This window comes from Castanea sativa, chromosome 9, assembly GCF_040712315.1.
Source record: "Castanea sativa cultivar Marrone di Chiusa Pesio chromosome 9, ASM4071231v1".
Lineage (NCBI taxonomy): Eukaryota > Viridiplantae > Streptophyta > Magnoliopsida > Fagales > Fagaceae > Castanea > Castanea sativa.
Window position 1 is genome coordinate 2390647 of NC_134021.1, and position 15839 is coordinate 2406485.

Consider the following 15839-nt stretch of genomic DNA (forward strand, 5'->3'; position numbering starts at 1 on the left):
TACTTGACAGAACAATAATCTGGCCTAGAATATAGTCAATCAATAAGTCCTCCCTTCCTTGGTACAGTATGCATGGTTCTTGGATCGAAATGGAAACTTTTATATATATATATATATATATATATATATATATATATATATATATATATATATATATATATATATATAGAGGTTCAAGTTAGACCCTAGATTTAAAAAATATATATAATAGTTAGAAAATCACTATAATTAATGTCATCTTTAAAATTAATTACTAACCATATTAGCTAACTTAGCTAATTAATTAATTTTAGAGAGTATTATATATTTATATTATAAGAAATGCTAATGGATGTCCTTAGGGCACTGGTTAACAATTTATTTTAAAAAAAAATTTATAGGGAAAAAAAAAGAAAAGCAATTAATGTTTTAACAGTTTTTTCATTTCTCATAAAAGTATTGTCAAAATTTTTTAAAATGAATTATTAACTATTGCCTTAAGGGTATTTGTTAGTATGACCCTTATATTATTTTATTTTCTACTTTTTTTCTCTCTCCTATTTAATTCACCCTTAACCTTGCACAAGTGCTTATTCTCAACGTTCTTGAGTTGCAGATTTTCTTTCTCATGGACATATCTTATCTGGTATTTACGTATTGATTATTTGATATATGAGGCCGTTTTGCAAAAGATTATTTGGGTCTATATTTAAATTTCTTTATCTTAGATTCACAAATCTTGGGGTAGAAGGTGAAAATCAATGGCAAGTGGATACTCTTAATAAGAGAGATATTAATCTTAGTGAGGAAGAGTTACTGTTAAATGAGCTTAGGATCTTAAATATTGTAAGAGAGAGATTGATAACCAAGAAGTATATATGAATCCTAGAGATGGAACTCTTGGCAATAGGAGATTCAAAGCCTTATTTTTATTATGGTTTTTTGTTGACTAAAAATTGTTTTTTGTTAACTAGTTTTTCTTGTGCTACCAAACACTAAAAATATAAAAAACTAATTAAATTTCACAAACCTACCCTGAGGTTTGTGATAATACCAGCTAAGTCCAAAACATTTTAAAACCTACCAATTTGGTTCTCAAAAGACAACTTTGCCCCTAAACATACAAACTCTCTATTCTCTCTCGTCTTTCTCACTCTCAAACCTCTCTCCTCTCTCTCAGCTTCAGATATTTGCAGATGACAAAAAACAAGTGTTATCCATTTTAAAATACACCTCCGACCCTTGCTTTAAAATGCACATTTCCAGCAAATATCTGAAGTTGATCAAAAGATTTCATTTTAGATATCTGTCAAGAGTGCTCTATTTACGCTCTGCCTTGCGAGACACGACCAAAAACACACCAGCAAAAATCACATAAAATATATCCCCTTCAAACCAATAGAAACCAAAAAAATCAACAAAAATTCATGCCAAACAACACACATAAATCCTTGAGTAAATTCCTAATGAATTTTCTAAAAACCCAAAAAAAAAAAAAAAACAAACCAAAATCTCAGCCAAACAACACAGAAAATCAACACAACCCCAACTACCAACCTTATAAAAGAAAACAAAAAAAACACACCATTGACTTCATCGCCGATCTTCATCGTCTCCTGAAGAAAGGCTACCCAAATCAGAGATCCAAAAGCCATTCCAAGATCAACACCGCCGCCACAAAGAGGATGAGAGAGTTTGTTGTTGGCAAGATCCAGATCGAAGCACCATCACCACCGTGTGGGTTCCGATCTGAGAGGGACGAGAGTCCGTTAAATAGCATTGATGGCGTCAAACGACTCAAACCTGCGGTGGGAATCGGGAAGTCCTTTGCTGGGTGGTGTTTCCAGTGACCAAAACTCATGGGTTTCATCAGTTAGAGAGAAAGTTTGTTAGAGAGAGAACTCAGAGAAGAAAGTTTAAGAGAGAGAGGGAGTGTAACAAGACAGGAGGAGAGAGAAAGAAGAGATAGTAAAAATTAGGGACAAAATGGTCTTTGGAGGATCAAATTGGTGGGTTTTAAATTGTTTTGAACCTAGTTGGTATTATCACAAACCTCAGGGTAGGTTTGTGAAATTTACCCAAAAAAACTATCTTTACAAAAAGTTTTTCAATGAAACAAACATAGCGTTAGCTTAGGAACAAGCAAAGGAATCGCGGTGATTTGCAATCCCTTTTGACTGCATAACTGAGATCCTGTGCATCTGTGGTTTTATTTAATAAAAAAGGGGGCGGGGGGATATCCTTAATAACAGTAAAGAGGAACCCACCTCCTCCTTGATATTGATAAGAAGGGAAAGAGATATTTTATTAGCTGTTATGCCATTGCCTTACAACATCATGGTAAAAAATCTCTTGCAAAAATTAGGTCTTATCCGCTTTATATTGATAACCAAGAAGTATGAAGCCAAGAGATGCAACTCTTGATTCAGAAAAAAAAGAAAAAAAAAAGATGGAACTCTTGATTCAGCAAAAAAAAAAAAAAAAAAAAGAAAAGAAAAGAAAAAGAGATGGAACTCTTGGCAATAGGCACAACTTTTGGCAATGTGTTGGTTGAACCCAATCAATATACTCATTATGGGTTTGGTCTAATCAGAGATGGAGTCAAAACTTTGAGTTAGAGGGGCGGTTTTACTGTTAGCTATTTACAACAGTTTCAACCTCTGATTCTGCTACTAAATTGATTTATTTTATTTTATTTTTGTGGGTAAAAACAAAATTATTTTTATTTAGAATTTTTTAAATGGCAGGGTTATTTATTTTGGACAAAATTAGGTAATTGAGCTTAATTTTTTTTTTAGTTTTACTGGTAATTTTTGTTGTTAAGCTATTTTTTTTGGCTTGTATATTTTGTATTAGATTTTAGATTTATAAATTTTTTTATAGTCACTAAAATGAGGAAAATGCTAGAGCTACAAGTTTTTATTAATTATAAATTACTAATGTGATAAATGGTTAAAAATTATGTGAGTGGTGTGCGAACTAATAAGAATTTGTTACCAAAACGGTTTGTAAAAATGTTATAACAAAGTTTGAGTATACAAGTTTGTAAGAAAGTTTGTAAAAATGTTTGAGTATAGCATTACTCTTAAAAAAATCAATGATATTGTTAAAGGGAAAGAAAATGTAATTTTATAAAACAAAATTGCTAAAATTAGTACACATATATATAATAATATATATTTTTTAAATTTAGGAGGGCCATTGTCCCCCTGGTCCAAGGGCGGTTCTGTCCCTGGGTCTAACCCAATATTTCTATAATTTCCCACTTGTACATAGTGGGTATGGGACAACTACACACCTCTCGTTTCGATTTATAGCATCATCCATACTAGCTAGTATAACAACATCCTCATAAGTGTCTCAATATGCCTCAGCTCCTTTGTTTACATTAGATTTAACATTTTTTATCCTTTTGCACATATCATTTTAAAGCTATGTTAAACCCCTACTAACTTATATGCATTCAAAATTATGTCATAATGTTTAGGAAGTGACTAACTTGCAAAACTGTTTGAGTGTAAACCAGCTTTTTGCAACTCTAGGTGATACATGCATAGTCACTCTGAGAGAAGATATGGGTTCAGTAATGCCTAAATTAGAGCACTTGCAGCAGTGGAGCTAAATAGCTATATAGCTATTTTAGCTCCACCAAAACATCAAAAAGAAGCATGCAGCAGTGGAGTTAAATCTATATTTTTTTAGCTCATTGCTACAGTGCACATCTATATATAGATGTGCACTGTTCATGAGAGCTAAAAGAAAAATTAATTTTTTATTTTGTGTTCACATTACCTTTTTATTGTAGTGTTTTTATTGTAGTGAGATGTATTATTTTATTGTGGTAGATATATTATTTTATTGTGATATTTATATTATTTTATTGTGTTAAAAGCTAAAATAGATCCACTGCTGCAGCATGTGTGTAGGTAAAATAGATAAAGTAACTTTTGGTGAAATTAAATTGCTAAATTTTTAGCTCCACTGCTGTGGATGCTCTTAATAGGACTTAAGAAGACCACAAGTACAAGGGAAATTAACTTACAAACCTAAAATCTTACACGAGCCTAAGGATTACATGCCTAGATAGAAATCTCTTGATAGAGAAATTTAATTTGTGGTCGTATTTTCTCTTGGATGTTGTGTGATCCAGGACTATTTTGACATTTTCCTGGAAGAATGCATCTTCTATTTATAAGATTACACTCGCTCAGAACAAGAAATATAAAAATGCATAAAAAAATTAAATTTAAAAAAAAACTTTTCTCATTAAAATTTTCTAAAAATATTTCCAATGAGAATACTCTTAAGGCGTTCATTAAATTTTCTCTTAATTAGAATTTTTTGTGTTTTCATCATAAACATTACAAGGAAATAATCATGAGAAATGTTGCAATTTTAAATAAGAAAAAGAATTAGTTGACAAGCAAAGACAAACAAAATTAGACTTTTAGGGTCCATTTGTATTGGGCGTCTGCGTTTGTCAAGCTGTGTTTTTGACATTTTTTTATTTTTTTAATTTTTTAAGTCTAGTGCCTCTTGCAATAGGCTTATGAACAGTGATTTCATTAATGAATAGTAACCGAAATATATATTTTTTACTGTTTTCAATTTTTAGCAAAATAAGCAGTATTCAAACGTACACTTAGTGCTGGTCTGGATCCAGCTTATTAGTGCTGCGTCTGCGTTTTGCTTTTTTTTTTTTTTTTTTTTTAACCCAGCCGCAAGGTTGGACTTTTCAGCCATGAACAGTGCACAAATGCACTGTTCATGGGTCCCACAAATTTTACTTTTCAGCAACTTTTGCATTAAAAATGGGTCCCACGGTACTATTCACATATTTAAAAATTATTTTGCTACAGTGTTTTCAGTTTTCAGTTTTCAGTTTCAGCAAAATAAGTTCTATCCAAACGGACCCTTAATATAACATTACTAGAAGTAATGGAAGGACATGTTAGTCAAGAAAGTGATGAATCATATGATTTAGGTTAAAATAAAATAATAGAAAATAATATACAGATTAGTCTACGTAGTGTGCGTTTAGATACTGCACATTTGCTGAAAATTGAAAAAAAAAATTTTCAACAATGTTCACACTTTTAACACTGTAGCTTTGCCTACTTGTACTATTTATGTTCCGTCGGTCAAGGAAGAAAAAAAGAAAAAAAGAAAGAAGAAGAAGGCAGACTCAGACACAGACATGAACGTGGAACGCAAAATCCAAACGGAGCTTTAGTTGAACCGCAATGAAACGTGCGAAACAAGTATTGAACTTTATTTGGGTTACAACACCTTGATTATGATTTGTCTCGATAATTACTTCGGAAAGAGCGAGGGGCCAATATAAGTGTGTTTGCGTCATGCCTGATTCTCTATTTTAGTCTTTTCTTCTTTGCTAGGCTTTCCATGATTTTTATGCTTACGTACGTCCACATGTAAATCGCAACTCAAATTTGTTTCTACTGGCTTTCTTTCAACCTTTTTAAAAAAAAAAAAAAAATAGAAATGGCTTCCTTTTCAACCTAAAGGGCAAAGACTGAACAAGTACTGAATATGGTCAACCCGCAAATGAAAAAATATTTCAGAAATATTTACTATTTCCTCCGATTATGTAAGTGCTGACGAGGTGCTAAAAAAATAAACAATAAAACAAATATCAAATACGAGTATATATATATATATATATGTATGAATGTATGGATACGTATGTGTGGCTTTTCCCCTCTTGTTTCACTATACTTATTTAATTTCCATTCAAACAATTTAAGAATGTATGTAAATTAGAAGACTAGTTAAATCTTCAAATCATATTTAATACAGAAAGTGGTGTCAAGTCAATACGTATATTCCTTGTCTCTGTCAATGGATGACTTGTAATAAAAGATATCGGGTTGGTGCCGGCCAAGGACCTCGGATAGTTAAATTAGTTAATCTCTTTTAGGAAATCTCTAATATGTATTGTAGCTTACTTTTTGTGTGTTTACTTACTTGCTCTTTGTGGCTTAATTTATATAGCCAACTTATGAGTTATTGCAAGGCCTGTTGATCTCCCTTGGACGTTGTGCTTGAACTGGGTGATTAATGGTAATGGAATGGCTCATAAAGGTGTTTGTAACAGACATAAAGCGGCTCATGAAGGCGCCTATAATGGTTTTCTATCCGTTACTTATGATACATACATTTGGTACATTGAAGGGGGATTACGACAAAAATTATAATCTTTATTACTAGTAATAAAGTGTGTTATATATAATGTAATAACTAAACATTTTCATTAGCTTGTTTGTGAGATATAACATTGGAATGAAACTTAACATTTATTTTAAGAAATATCTTACTCATACAATTATATCTCCTTAAAAATTGTCATTTTTAAATTTTAGAGAGATATGTGTTATTTTTTATGATTTTTTTATTTATATAATTGTTAAATGTATATGGAAAGTTTGTTTATTTGGAAATATATTAAGTTTTGAAATTATTGCACTTACTAAGGAATAGCTAATACAACATTTTAAAGATGAATAGTTATTCCTCATTTTGAAGAATAGTTATTTGTAAGGAATGACTATTCTTTATAATAAAAACATAATCAAACTAAAGAATAACTAAATCATAGGAATAACTATTACATTACAACGCCTATTACAGTTTACCAAACATGCCATTATTATTGGTTTGAATGTAGGAGTTATGTCTGACTTGAATGCGCTTATGATTATCCACGTGGAACATTTATTCATTACTCATCAAGAATCATTCCCAAATTTCTTAACACAAATTAATGTGATTTTAATGTCCGTTCAAACAAATTAAGAATGTATGTAAATTAGAAGAGTCTAGTCAAATCCTCAAATCATATTCAATGATCTTTCAAAGTCATATTTAATAATCCTCAAATCATATTCTCCATTTCTTCAATTATATTTATTACAATTTATTATTTTTTACTTCATAGTTGATTCAAATAAAACCAGACCAAAGAAGAAAAAAAGCAAACAATATAATACACCATTAAGGTTTTTTTTCATGTAGTAAAACAAAAATTTCTTTATGTATATATAGATCACTAAAAAAATTGTTTAAGGTGGGATATAGAGAAAAATAAATAAAGAATGTATGTAAATTACAAAAATCTAGTCAAGATCTTCAAATCACATGCAATAATCTTCCATTCAAAACTATCAAGCGCACGTAAGGATAAGTTATCAAGAGAGTTATATCTCCGATGATTATTTCAAGTTATCCTCTTTTGAAGGGTTCAATTTATCCTTTTGGACTTGATAGTTTTTATTTATTTTAGAATTGATATTTATTTGACTTGATAGTTGATTCAAAATAAACACTGACCATAAGTAAACAGTATTATTATTTTTATAATACACAATCCAGGAAATTTTTTTTTATACGTATCTCTACAAAACGGAACAGTTGGGTGTCGTTATAGCACACGGGCAAATCTATTTTCTCTCGTCAATTTTATACAAAAATATTTCCACCTCTTATTATTTTGATATTTCCTTGGGTTTTACTTTTATCGAATTTCAAAGTCCCAGCTTCTCTGAGAGACACAAATATGCAAGATAAGTATACAGCTGTACGCGTGCAACGTGTAAAGAGTTAATTTACGTGGGTCTATTCAGACTCCTTGTAAAGTCTAAAAGGTCAACACCCCACGTTCTTCCCCTAAGGCCTATACAGTATACACGTTTCAACATTTCTTTAAGCAATAATGGCGGCGTTCATTTCTTTCTTTCTTTTCTTTTCTTTCTTTTTTGAGTTTCGGCCAAGCAACGGCGTTGTTCATTCGTCTATATATACCCCCACAACAATGTTCCAACTCACAATTTGCCATAAACAAAGACGCTATCACAGAACTAGAAATATTTAGCTCTGATACGGTGATATACCTTTTCTCACACACCATCACAGAGCTCAAGTATTTATCTATCACACCCAAAGTTCCAAACACAAACAAACAAACAATCACTCATATTTCGCTCCAAGATCTTACAAATGCCTAGAAAAGGAATGAGGAGTATTTGCTTCAACTCCAAAACTTCATCTTTCTCTATGTCTCGATATCCTTCGCCTGCAAGAAACTCAATTTCGACAGGTACTCCTCCTCGACGCAGCTTTTCGGAGTCATTGATCGAGCAGAGCATCGAAGCAGCCACGGTTTTGATAAACAAGTGGAACCCAGAAACCTCTACTTATGCCAAAGTCACGTCTTTGTTCTACGAGAGCAAAAGCGAAGCCATGAAATTCATCAGGTGCGTGAACGATCTTCAGAAATCTATGCACGCCATGGTCGTTGAGAACTCGACCTCGGAGAAGCTAGTGCACGCACAGAACCTTATGCAGATAGCCATGAAGAGACTCCAGAAGGAGTTCTATCAAATCCTCTCCATGAATCGAGCTCACTTGGACCCCGAATCAGTCTCCGCTCGATCCTCACGAGCCTCCACTCGATCAAGCATTTCCGATTACGACGATGACGGCTCAGTCTCACACGATGATGAAGTGCGCAACGTAGGCGACTCAATCGATGAAGTTGAAGAAGTTTCTTCCATTGCCATGACTGACTTGAGATCCATAGCTGAGTGTATGATCTCTTCTGGTTACACCAAAGAGTGTATCAGCATATACAAAATTATCAGAAAATCGATTATCGACGAAGGCATTTATCGACTTGGTGTTGAAAAAATGAGCAGTTCACAAATTAATAAGATGGACTGGGAAGTTCTCGATCGAAGAATCAAGGATTGGTTGGAGGCAGTGAAAATCTCGACGGCAACTCTTTTCAACGGAGAGAGAATCCTCTGCGACCATGTTTTCGCTTCCTCAGACTCGATCAGAGAATCTTGTTTCACTGAGATTTCCAAAGAAGGAGCTACTCTTCTCTTCGGATTCCCCGAACTCGTAGCTAAGAGCAAGAAATCTCACCCCGAGAAAATTTTCCGTGTGCTCGACATGTACACGGCGATTTCAACCAACTGGGTCGAAATCGATTCCATCTTCTCCTTCGAATCAACCGTCACCGTCCGAGCTCAAGCTCTCAACTCGCTGAACATACTCAGTGACACCGTCCGCTCAATGCTATCAGAGTTCGAGTCAACAATGCAAAAGGACTCGTTGAAGTCGAAAATCCACGGTGGCGGCGGCGTTCACACTCTGACTCTCACCACCATGAACTACCTCTCTCTCCTCGCCGATTACAGTAACATCCTCGCCGACATTTTCGCCGACTGGCCTCCGCCGCCGAGGTCATCGTTACCGGAATCCTACTTCGAATCTCCATCCACCGATGACTCTCCGGCGCCGGCGATTTCTATGCGAATGGCTTGGTTAATCCTCGTACTCCTCTGCAAACTCGACGGCAAAGTAGAACATCACAAAGACGTTTGTCTCTCGTACATATTCTTGGCCAACAACCTTAGCCACGTTGTCTCCAAAGTTCAAACCTCGAACTTGAAGTACATTCTCGGCGAGGATTGGATCGCAAAGCACGAAGCGAAAGTGAAACTGTTCGCTGCGAATTACGAGAGATTAGCGTGGGGCCCAGTGATCGCAACGCTGCCGGAAAATCCAACGGCCGCGATTCCTCCACCTCAGGCGAAGGAAATTTTCAGGAAATTCAATAAGACCTTCGACGAAACTTTTAGGAAACAGAGCTCGTTTGTCGTATCGGACCCGAAACTCCGAGACGAAATGAAAGTCTCGATAGCGAGAAAGATTGTCCCAAGTTATCGGGAATTCTACGACACTCACAGGTCTAATGTTGTTGGAGAGCGAAATGTTGGGTTAATTGTCAGATTTGCTCCTGAGGATGTGGAGAATTACTTGTCGGACCTGTTCTTTGGGAACAACAATAACTCGGGGAGTGCTAGTGTTTCCTCTTTATCTTCCTCGTCTCATCAACGACATTCGTGGTCTAGAGCTTAAAGGTTTTGGGCTTAGTTGGCGATTTTTTATTTTGATCGCCAGATTTTGACTTTTTTTACCGGATTAATACATGAAGATGTACATGTTGTTCATCATCGCCACCAAAACCTAAACCTAGAATTGAAATCCATCAAATTAAAAATATTCAACATCTTGTCTTTCAAGCCATGTTAAGAATGGTAGTAAGGTCACTTTCATGCAGAGTCCCAGGTTGAAATTCTTTTAAGCATTTACGCAATGCCAATCTATTCCTCTTCCCTTGATTTACATCTACCTACACTTGATATTTTGTTGTGGAGTTTATCTAAATTATACACAAATCAATTTGTATAACGACTTAAATAAACCGCGGTAAGCTCAATATACTCAAGACTCAATACTTACTTCAAGCTCTTTTCAGTGACCCAAGATTTCATATTAACTTAGCATTTACACAATGCCAGTTTGTTCCTCTCCCCTTGATTCACATCTATCTACCCTCAATATTTTGTTGTGGAGTTTATCTAACTTGGACACAAATCAATTCGTATAACGACTTAAATAAATTGTGGTGAGCTCAGTTCATTCAAGACTCAATACTTACTTCAGGCTCTTTTCAGTGACCCAAGATTCCATATTAATTTTGGACCAGGAAACTATCCTAAAAAGGGCCTCACAACAATATACCTCAAATTTAACTAATAAAAATACAATTAACCCTTTTAAATGAATAAAATAATTTAAAATAAATATTTCTATACACTCATCAATTATCAATACCATATAAGGGGCAAAAAAACAAGTTCTTGCTATTTGATATTAAAAAAAGCAGAAGAAAAAAGATATGATTGTCTTTTCAACTTTGTCGACCTCCATGATATCACAATCCTTTTGAACTAGACATTGGTCCCAGTCTCTACTTCCATTCCACCTAGCCAAATGTGGCACATAACTATTGGACGTCTTGTCGCCATTAGAAATGAGCAACTTCAATGTAGGATGAGTCATTGTGAACTTTTAAATTTTAATGCAATTAACTTGCCGATAGCTCATTTGATTGTGTCTGGGGAACTCGAACTTTTGCTATGAATTGAAATGTTGAGTTTGCAAAGTTAAGAGGGTGTTTGGTACGTGCACTTAAAAACTGAAAACATGTGTTTATAAACATGTGTAGAAATACGTGTGGGTGAAAAAGTGTGTGAAAATACTTGTAATGTTGTTTAAAAACTGAAAGTATGTGTTTGAGTGGATGTACTAAACGAGGCCTAAAGCTGTAAAAGGTCTTTGTCTTTCAACCTTTTTCATTAGGACCACCAAAAGGGAATCACAAGTTATTTTGGTTGGCATTGAAGGTTCATTGTCTTGAAATACTTGTACAAGCTTTTTAGATTTGATTAAATTTAAATCACCATCAGTTTTGAAATATGAGTCACAAAAATCAATACATGTACCAATTTTGATTTTGTGTACGAATTTGCAGGTTTGCATCCTTATGAAAATCATGAAGGTCCTTAAAATTTAGAAAGCGAAATTGCATGAATTAGGAAGAAAACTTGGTACCATTTGCTGTGTTATGTCACTGTAGTTGCATGGATAAAAAATGTTACATCCATAGTTTCACTTTCATACATAGTTCATAGATTTATTTGTTAGGTATATAATCTATTTGTTAGGTATATAGAGTAAAGTCATACATTGGATATTAATTGGAAGAGTGAAAGATTAATATAATATGGTTAAGCTCATACTCTTAGGCTTTGATTTTTTTAGAATTAGATGTATTTCTATATGTTATATTAATTATTCAAAGAGTCTCTCCAAGTTATTCTCTCCAAAAATGGCAAGGTTATCAAGATTTCTTTCATAGTTGGAGTGAGGACGAGATGCATGTACTAGAACCCTTTCACAAATGGAATGATGTGCAACAACTATGGCAAGGTTATCAAAAATCAAAATCCCTTTCATAGTTAGAGTGGGGATCAACTAGGTACGTATACGAGTACGTATACTTGGAGCTTTTTCGCAAATGGAGTGAAGATGATATATCGCATAAGACATGCCCATAAAACCTATACAAATGATTTTGGAAAAAAAAATGTTCAAAGAAGGAGTATTGTAAATGGTGCTAGACAACAGTAAGGTGCAAGGTTTCCATAGAGTGAGTAGGATTTGTTCATAGCCCACATAGAGGTTTTGAAGCCCAAAGAGATGCAAAGACTCACATGTGAGAGGGAGATTGTTGACTATATACATGTGAGTAAAATCTCACATTGGATACTAATGAGAAAATTGAGTGATTAAAATAACATAGTTGAGTTTATACCTAATGGATTTAAGCCTTTTGGGTTAAGTGTGTTTTTATATGTTATATTAATTACTCAAAAAGTCTCTTCAAGATATTCTATCTATAAAACTTTTTATTGCTAATTACTTATTTGTAGGCGGTAAGTGGTGGTTCAATTGATTTGGGTGGTGGTGGGCTGTGGGCTATGGGCAGTGACAATGACATCTTGTCCTCCAAGCCATGCTGAGAATGGTAGTGAGGTCACTTTCATGCAAAGTGCAAGGTTGAAATTCTCTCAAGCATTTATGCAATGCCAGTCTATTCCTCTCCCCTTGATTCATATCTACCTACCCTTGATATTTTGTTGCGGAGTTTATCTAACTTGTACATAAATCAATTCTTATAACGACTTAAATAAACTGCAGTGAGTTCAATTCACTCAAGACTCAATACTTACTTCAGGCTCTTTTCAGTGACCCAAGATTCCATGTTAATTTTAGACTAGGAAATTATCCTAAAAAGGGCCCCACAACAATATACCTCAAATTTTACTAATAAAAATACAATTAACCTTTATAAATGAATAATATAATTTAAAATAAATATTTTTATATACTGTCATCAATTACCAATACCATATGAGGGGCAAAAAAACAAATTCTTGCTATTTGATATTAAAAAAAGAAAAATAAATAAGATATGCTTGTCTTTTCAACTTTGTCCACCTCTATGATATCACAATCCTTTTGAACTAGACATTGGTCCCAGTCTCTACATCCATTCCACCTAGCCAAATGTGGCACATAACTATTGGACATCTCGTCGCCATTAGAAATGGGCAACTTCAATATAGGATGAGTCACTGTGAGCTTTTAAAGGCAATTAACTTGCCGATAGCTCCTTTGATTGAGTATAAGGAACTTAAACTTCTACTATGAATTAAAATGTTGAGTTTGCAAAGTTAAGGGGGTGTTTGGTATATGCATTTAAAAACTGAAAATATGTATTTAACAACATGTGTAGAAATACGTGTGGGTAAAAAAATGTGTGAAAATACGTGCAATATTGTTTAAAAATTAAAAATATGTATTTGAGTGCATGTACCAAACGGGGCCTAAAGCTGTAAAAGGTCTTTGTCTTTCAGCCTTTTTCATTAGGACCGCCAAAAGGAAATAACAAGTTATATATTTTGGTCGGCGCTGAAGGTTCATTGTCTTGAATTACTTGTACATGCTTCTTAAATTCAATTAAATTTAAATCACCATCAGTTTTGAAATATGCGACGCATAAATCAATACATGTACGTACGAATTTTGATTTTACGTGTACGGATTCGCGGGTTTGCATCCTTATGAAAATCATGAAGGTCCTCGGAATTCAGAAAGCGAAATTGTATGAATTAGGAAGAAAACTTGGCACCATTTGTTGTGTTACGTCATTGTAGTTGCATGGGTAGAAAATGTTACATCCATAGTTTCACTTTCATACATAGTTCATAGATTTATTTGTTAGGTATATAATCTATTTGTTAGGTATATAGAGTAAAGTCATACATTGGATATTAATGGGAAGAGTGAAAGATTAATATAATATGGTTGAGCTCATACTCTTAGGCTTTGATTTTTTTAGAATTAGATGTATTTCTATATGTTGTATTAACTATTCAAAGAGTCTCTCCAAAAATGGCAAGGTTATCAAGATTTCTTTCATAGTTGAAGTGAGGACAAGATACATGTACTTAGAACCATTTCACAAATGGAATGATGTGCAGCAAATATGGCAAGGTTATCAAAAATCAAAATCCCTTTCATAGTTAGAGTGGGGATTAACTAGGTACATATACGTGTACATGTACTTGGAGCTTTTTCACAGATGGAGCGAAGATGATATATCGCACAAGAGAAGCCCATAAAACCTATACAAACAATTCTGGAAAAAAAATGTTCAAAGGAGTATTGTAAATGGTGCTAGACAACAATAAGGTGCAAGGTTTCCATGGAGCAAGTAGGATTTGTTCAATGCACACATAGAGGTCTTGAAGCCCAAAGAGAGGCAAAGACTCACACATGAGAGGAAGATTTTTGACTATACACATGTGAGTAAAATCTCACACTGGATACTAATGAGAAAATTGAGTGATTAAAATAACATAGTTGAGTTTATACCTAATGGACTTAAGCCTTTTGGGTTAAGTGTGTTTTTATATATTATATTAACTACTCAAGAAGTCTCTTCAAGATATTCTATCTATAGAACTTTTTATTGCTAATTACTTATTTGTAGGTGGCAGGTGTTGGTTCGATTGATCTGGGTGGTGGTGGGCTGTGGGCTACGGGTGGTGACAGTGACATCTTGTCTTCCAAGCCATGCTGAGAATGGTAGTGAGGTCACTTTCATGCAAAGTGCAAAGTTAAAATTCTCTCAAGTATATATTCCTCTCCCCTTGATTCATATCTACCTACCTTTGATATTTTGTTGTGGAGTTCATCTAACTTGTGCACAAATCGATTTGTATAACAACTCAAATAAACTGCAGTGAGCTCAATTCACTCAATACTTACTTCATGCTTTTTTCAATGACCCTAGATTCCATATTAACTTTGGACCAGGAAACTGTCCTAGAAAAGGCCCCATGACAATACACCTCAAATTTAACTAATAAAAAATACAATTAACCTTTATAAATGAATAAAATAATTTAAAATAAATATTTTTATACACTCTCATCAATTACCAATACCATATAAGGGGGAAAAAAAAATTCTTGCTATTTGATATTAAAAAAAGAAAAAGATAAAAGATATAATTGTCTTATCCACTTTGTCCACCTCCATTATATCATAATCCTTTTGAACTAGACATTGGTCCCAGTCTCTACTTCCATTCCAGCTAGCCAAATGTGGCACATAACTATTGGACGTCTCGTCGCCATTAGAAATGAGCAAATTCAATGTAGGATGAGTCACTGTTAGTAGGGGCATTCGTTCAACCCGGCAACTTGGCAAACCTTCCTGCCACCACCCAATCTGACAACCCTAGCGGTCGGACGTGGGTTTTGAACTCAACAACCCGACCCCACGCGGGTCGGTTGTTAGTTTTCAGCTTCAAAACCCGTGACACCCGACCTGAACCGAGCCTTTATCCTTTCCGACGAAGTATAATGAATTTCCGACATATCCGGCAAGATCGCACCTTTATCTGACGAAATCTAGGCCAGATCTCGATGGATCCGGCCATATTTCTGTCCGATCTCGAGAGATCCGGCCATGTTTCTGTCCGATCTTGACGATCCGACTAGATCTTGATGGATTTGGCCAAATTTAGGCTAGATCTCGACGGATCTAGCCAGATTTCGGCCAAATCTTGCTGGATCTAGCCAGATTTTAGCCAGACCTCTCCAGATCCGGCAAAAAATCGTTCCCGACGATGAAACTCAATACTCGACCGATACAACCTGAAACCGACGAGACTCGAATCGGAAAATCCGACTAGATCAACGGGTCGGTTTCGGGCCATATTTTCCTCCACCCAAATAATTTAGGTTGGGCACAAACCCGACCCATGGACATCCCTAACTGTGAGCTTTTAAATTTTAATGGCAATTAACTTGCCGATAGCTCCTTTGATTGTGCCCGAGGAACTCGAACTTCTGCAA

The 15839-nt window shown here is 34.6% G+C and overlaps 1 protein-coding gene across 1 annotated transcript; it reads left to right on the forward strand.

Annotated features, from left to right (window-relative positions):
* Nucleotides 1-7836: 7836 nt before the first annotated feature.
* On the forward strand, nucleotides 7837-10184 carry LOC142609849 (exocyst complex component EXO70H1-like). Its single transcript, XM_075781570.1, has one exon. The coding sequence runs from the start codon at nucleotides 7993-7995 to the stop codon at nucleotides 9919-9921; it is 1929 nt and encodes a 642-aa protein (XP_075637685.1). The 5' UTR covers nucleotides 7837-7992; the 3' UTR covers nucleotides 9922-10184.
* The last annotated feature ends 5655 nt before the right edge of the window (nucleotides 10185-15839 follow it).

Coding starts and splice junctions, on each gene's coding strand:
- LOC142609849 (XM_075781570.1), top strand. CDS start 7,993: ATGCCTAGAAAAGGAATGAGGAGTATTTGCTTCAACTCCAAAACTTCA.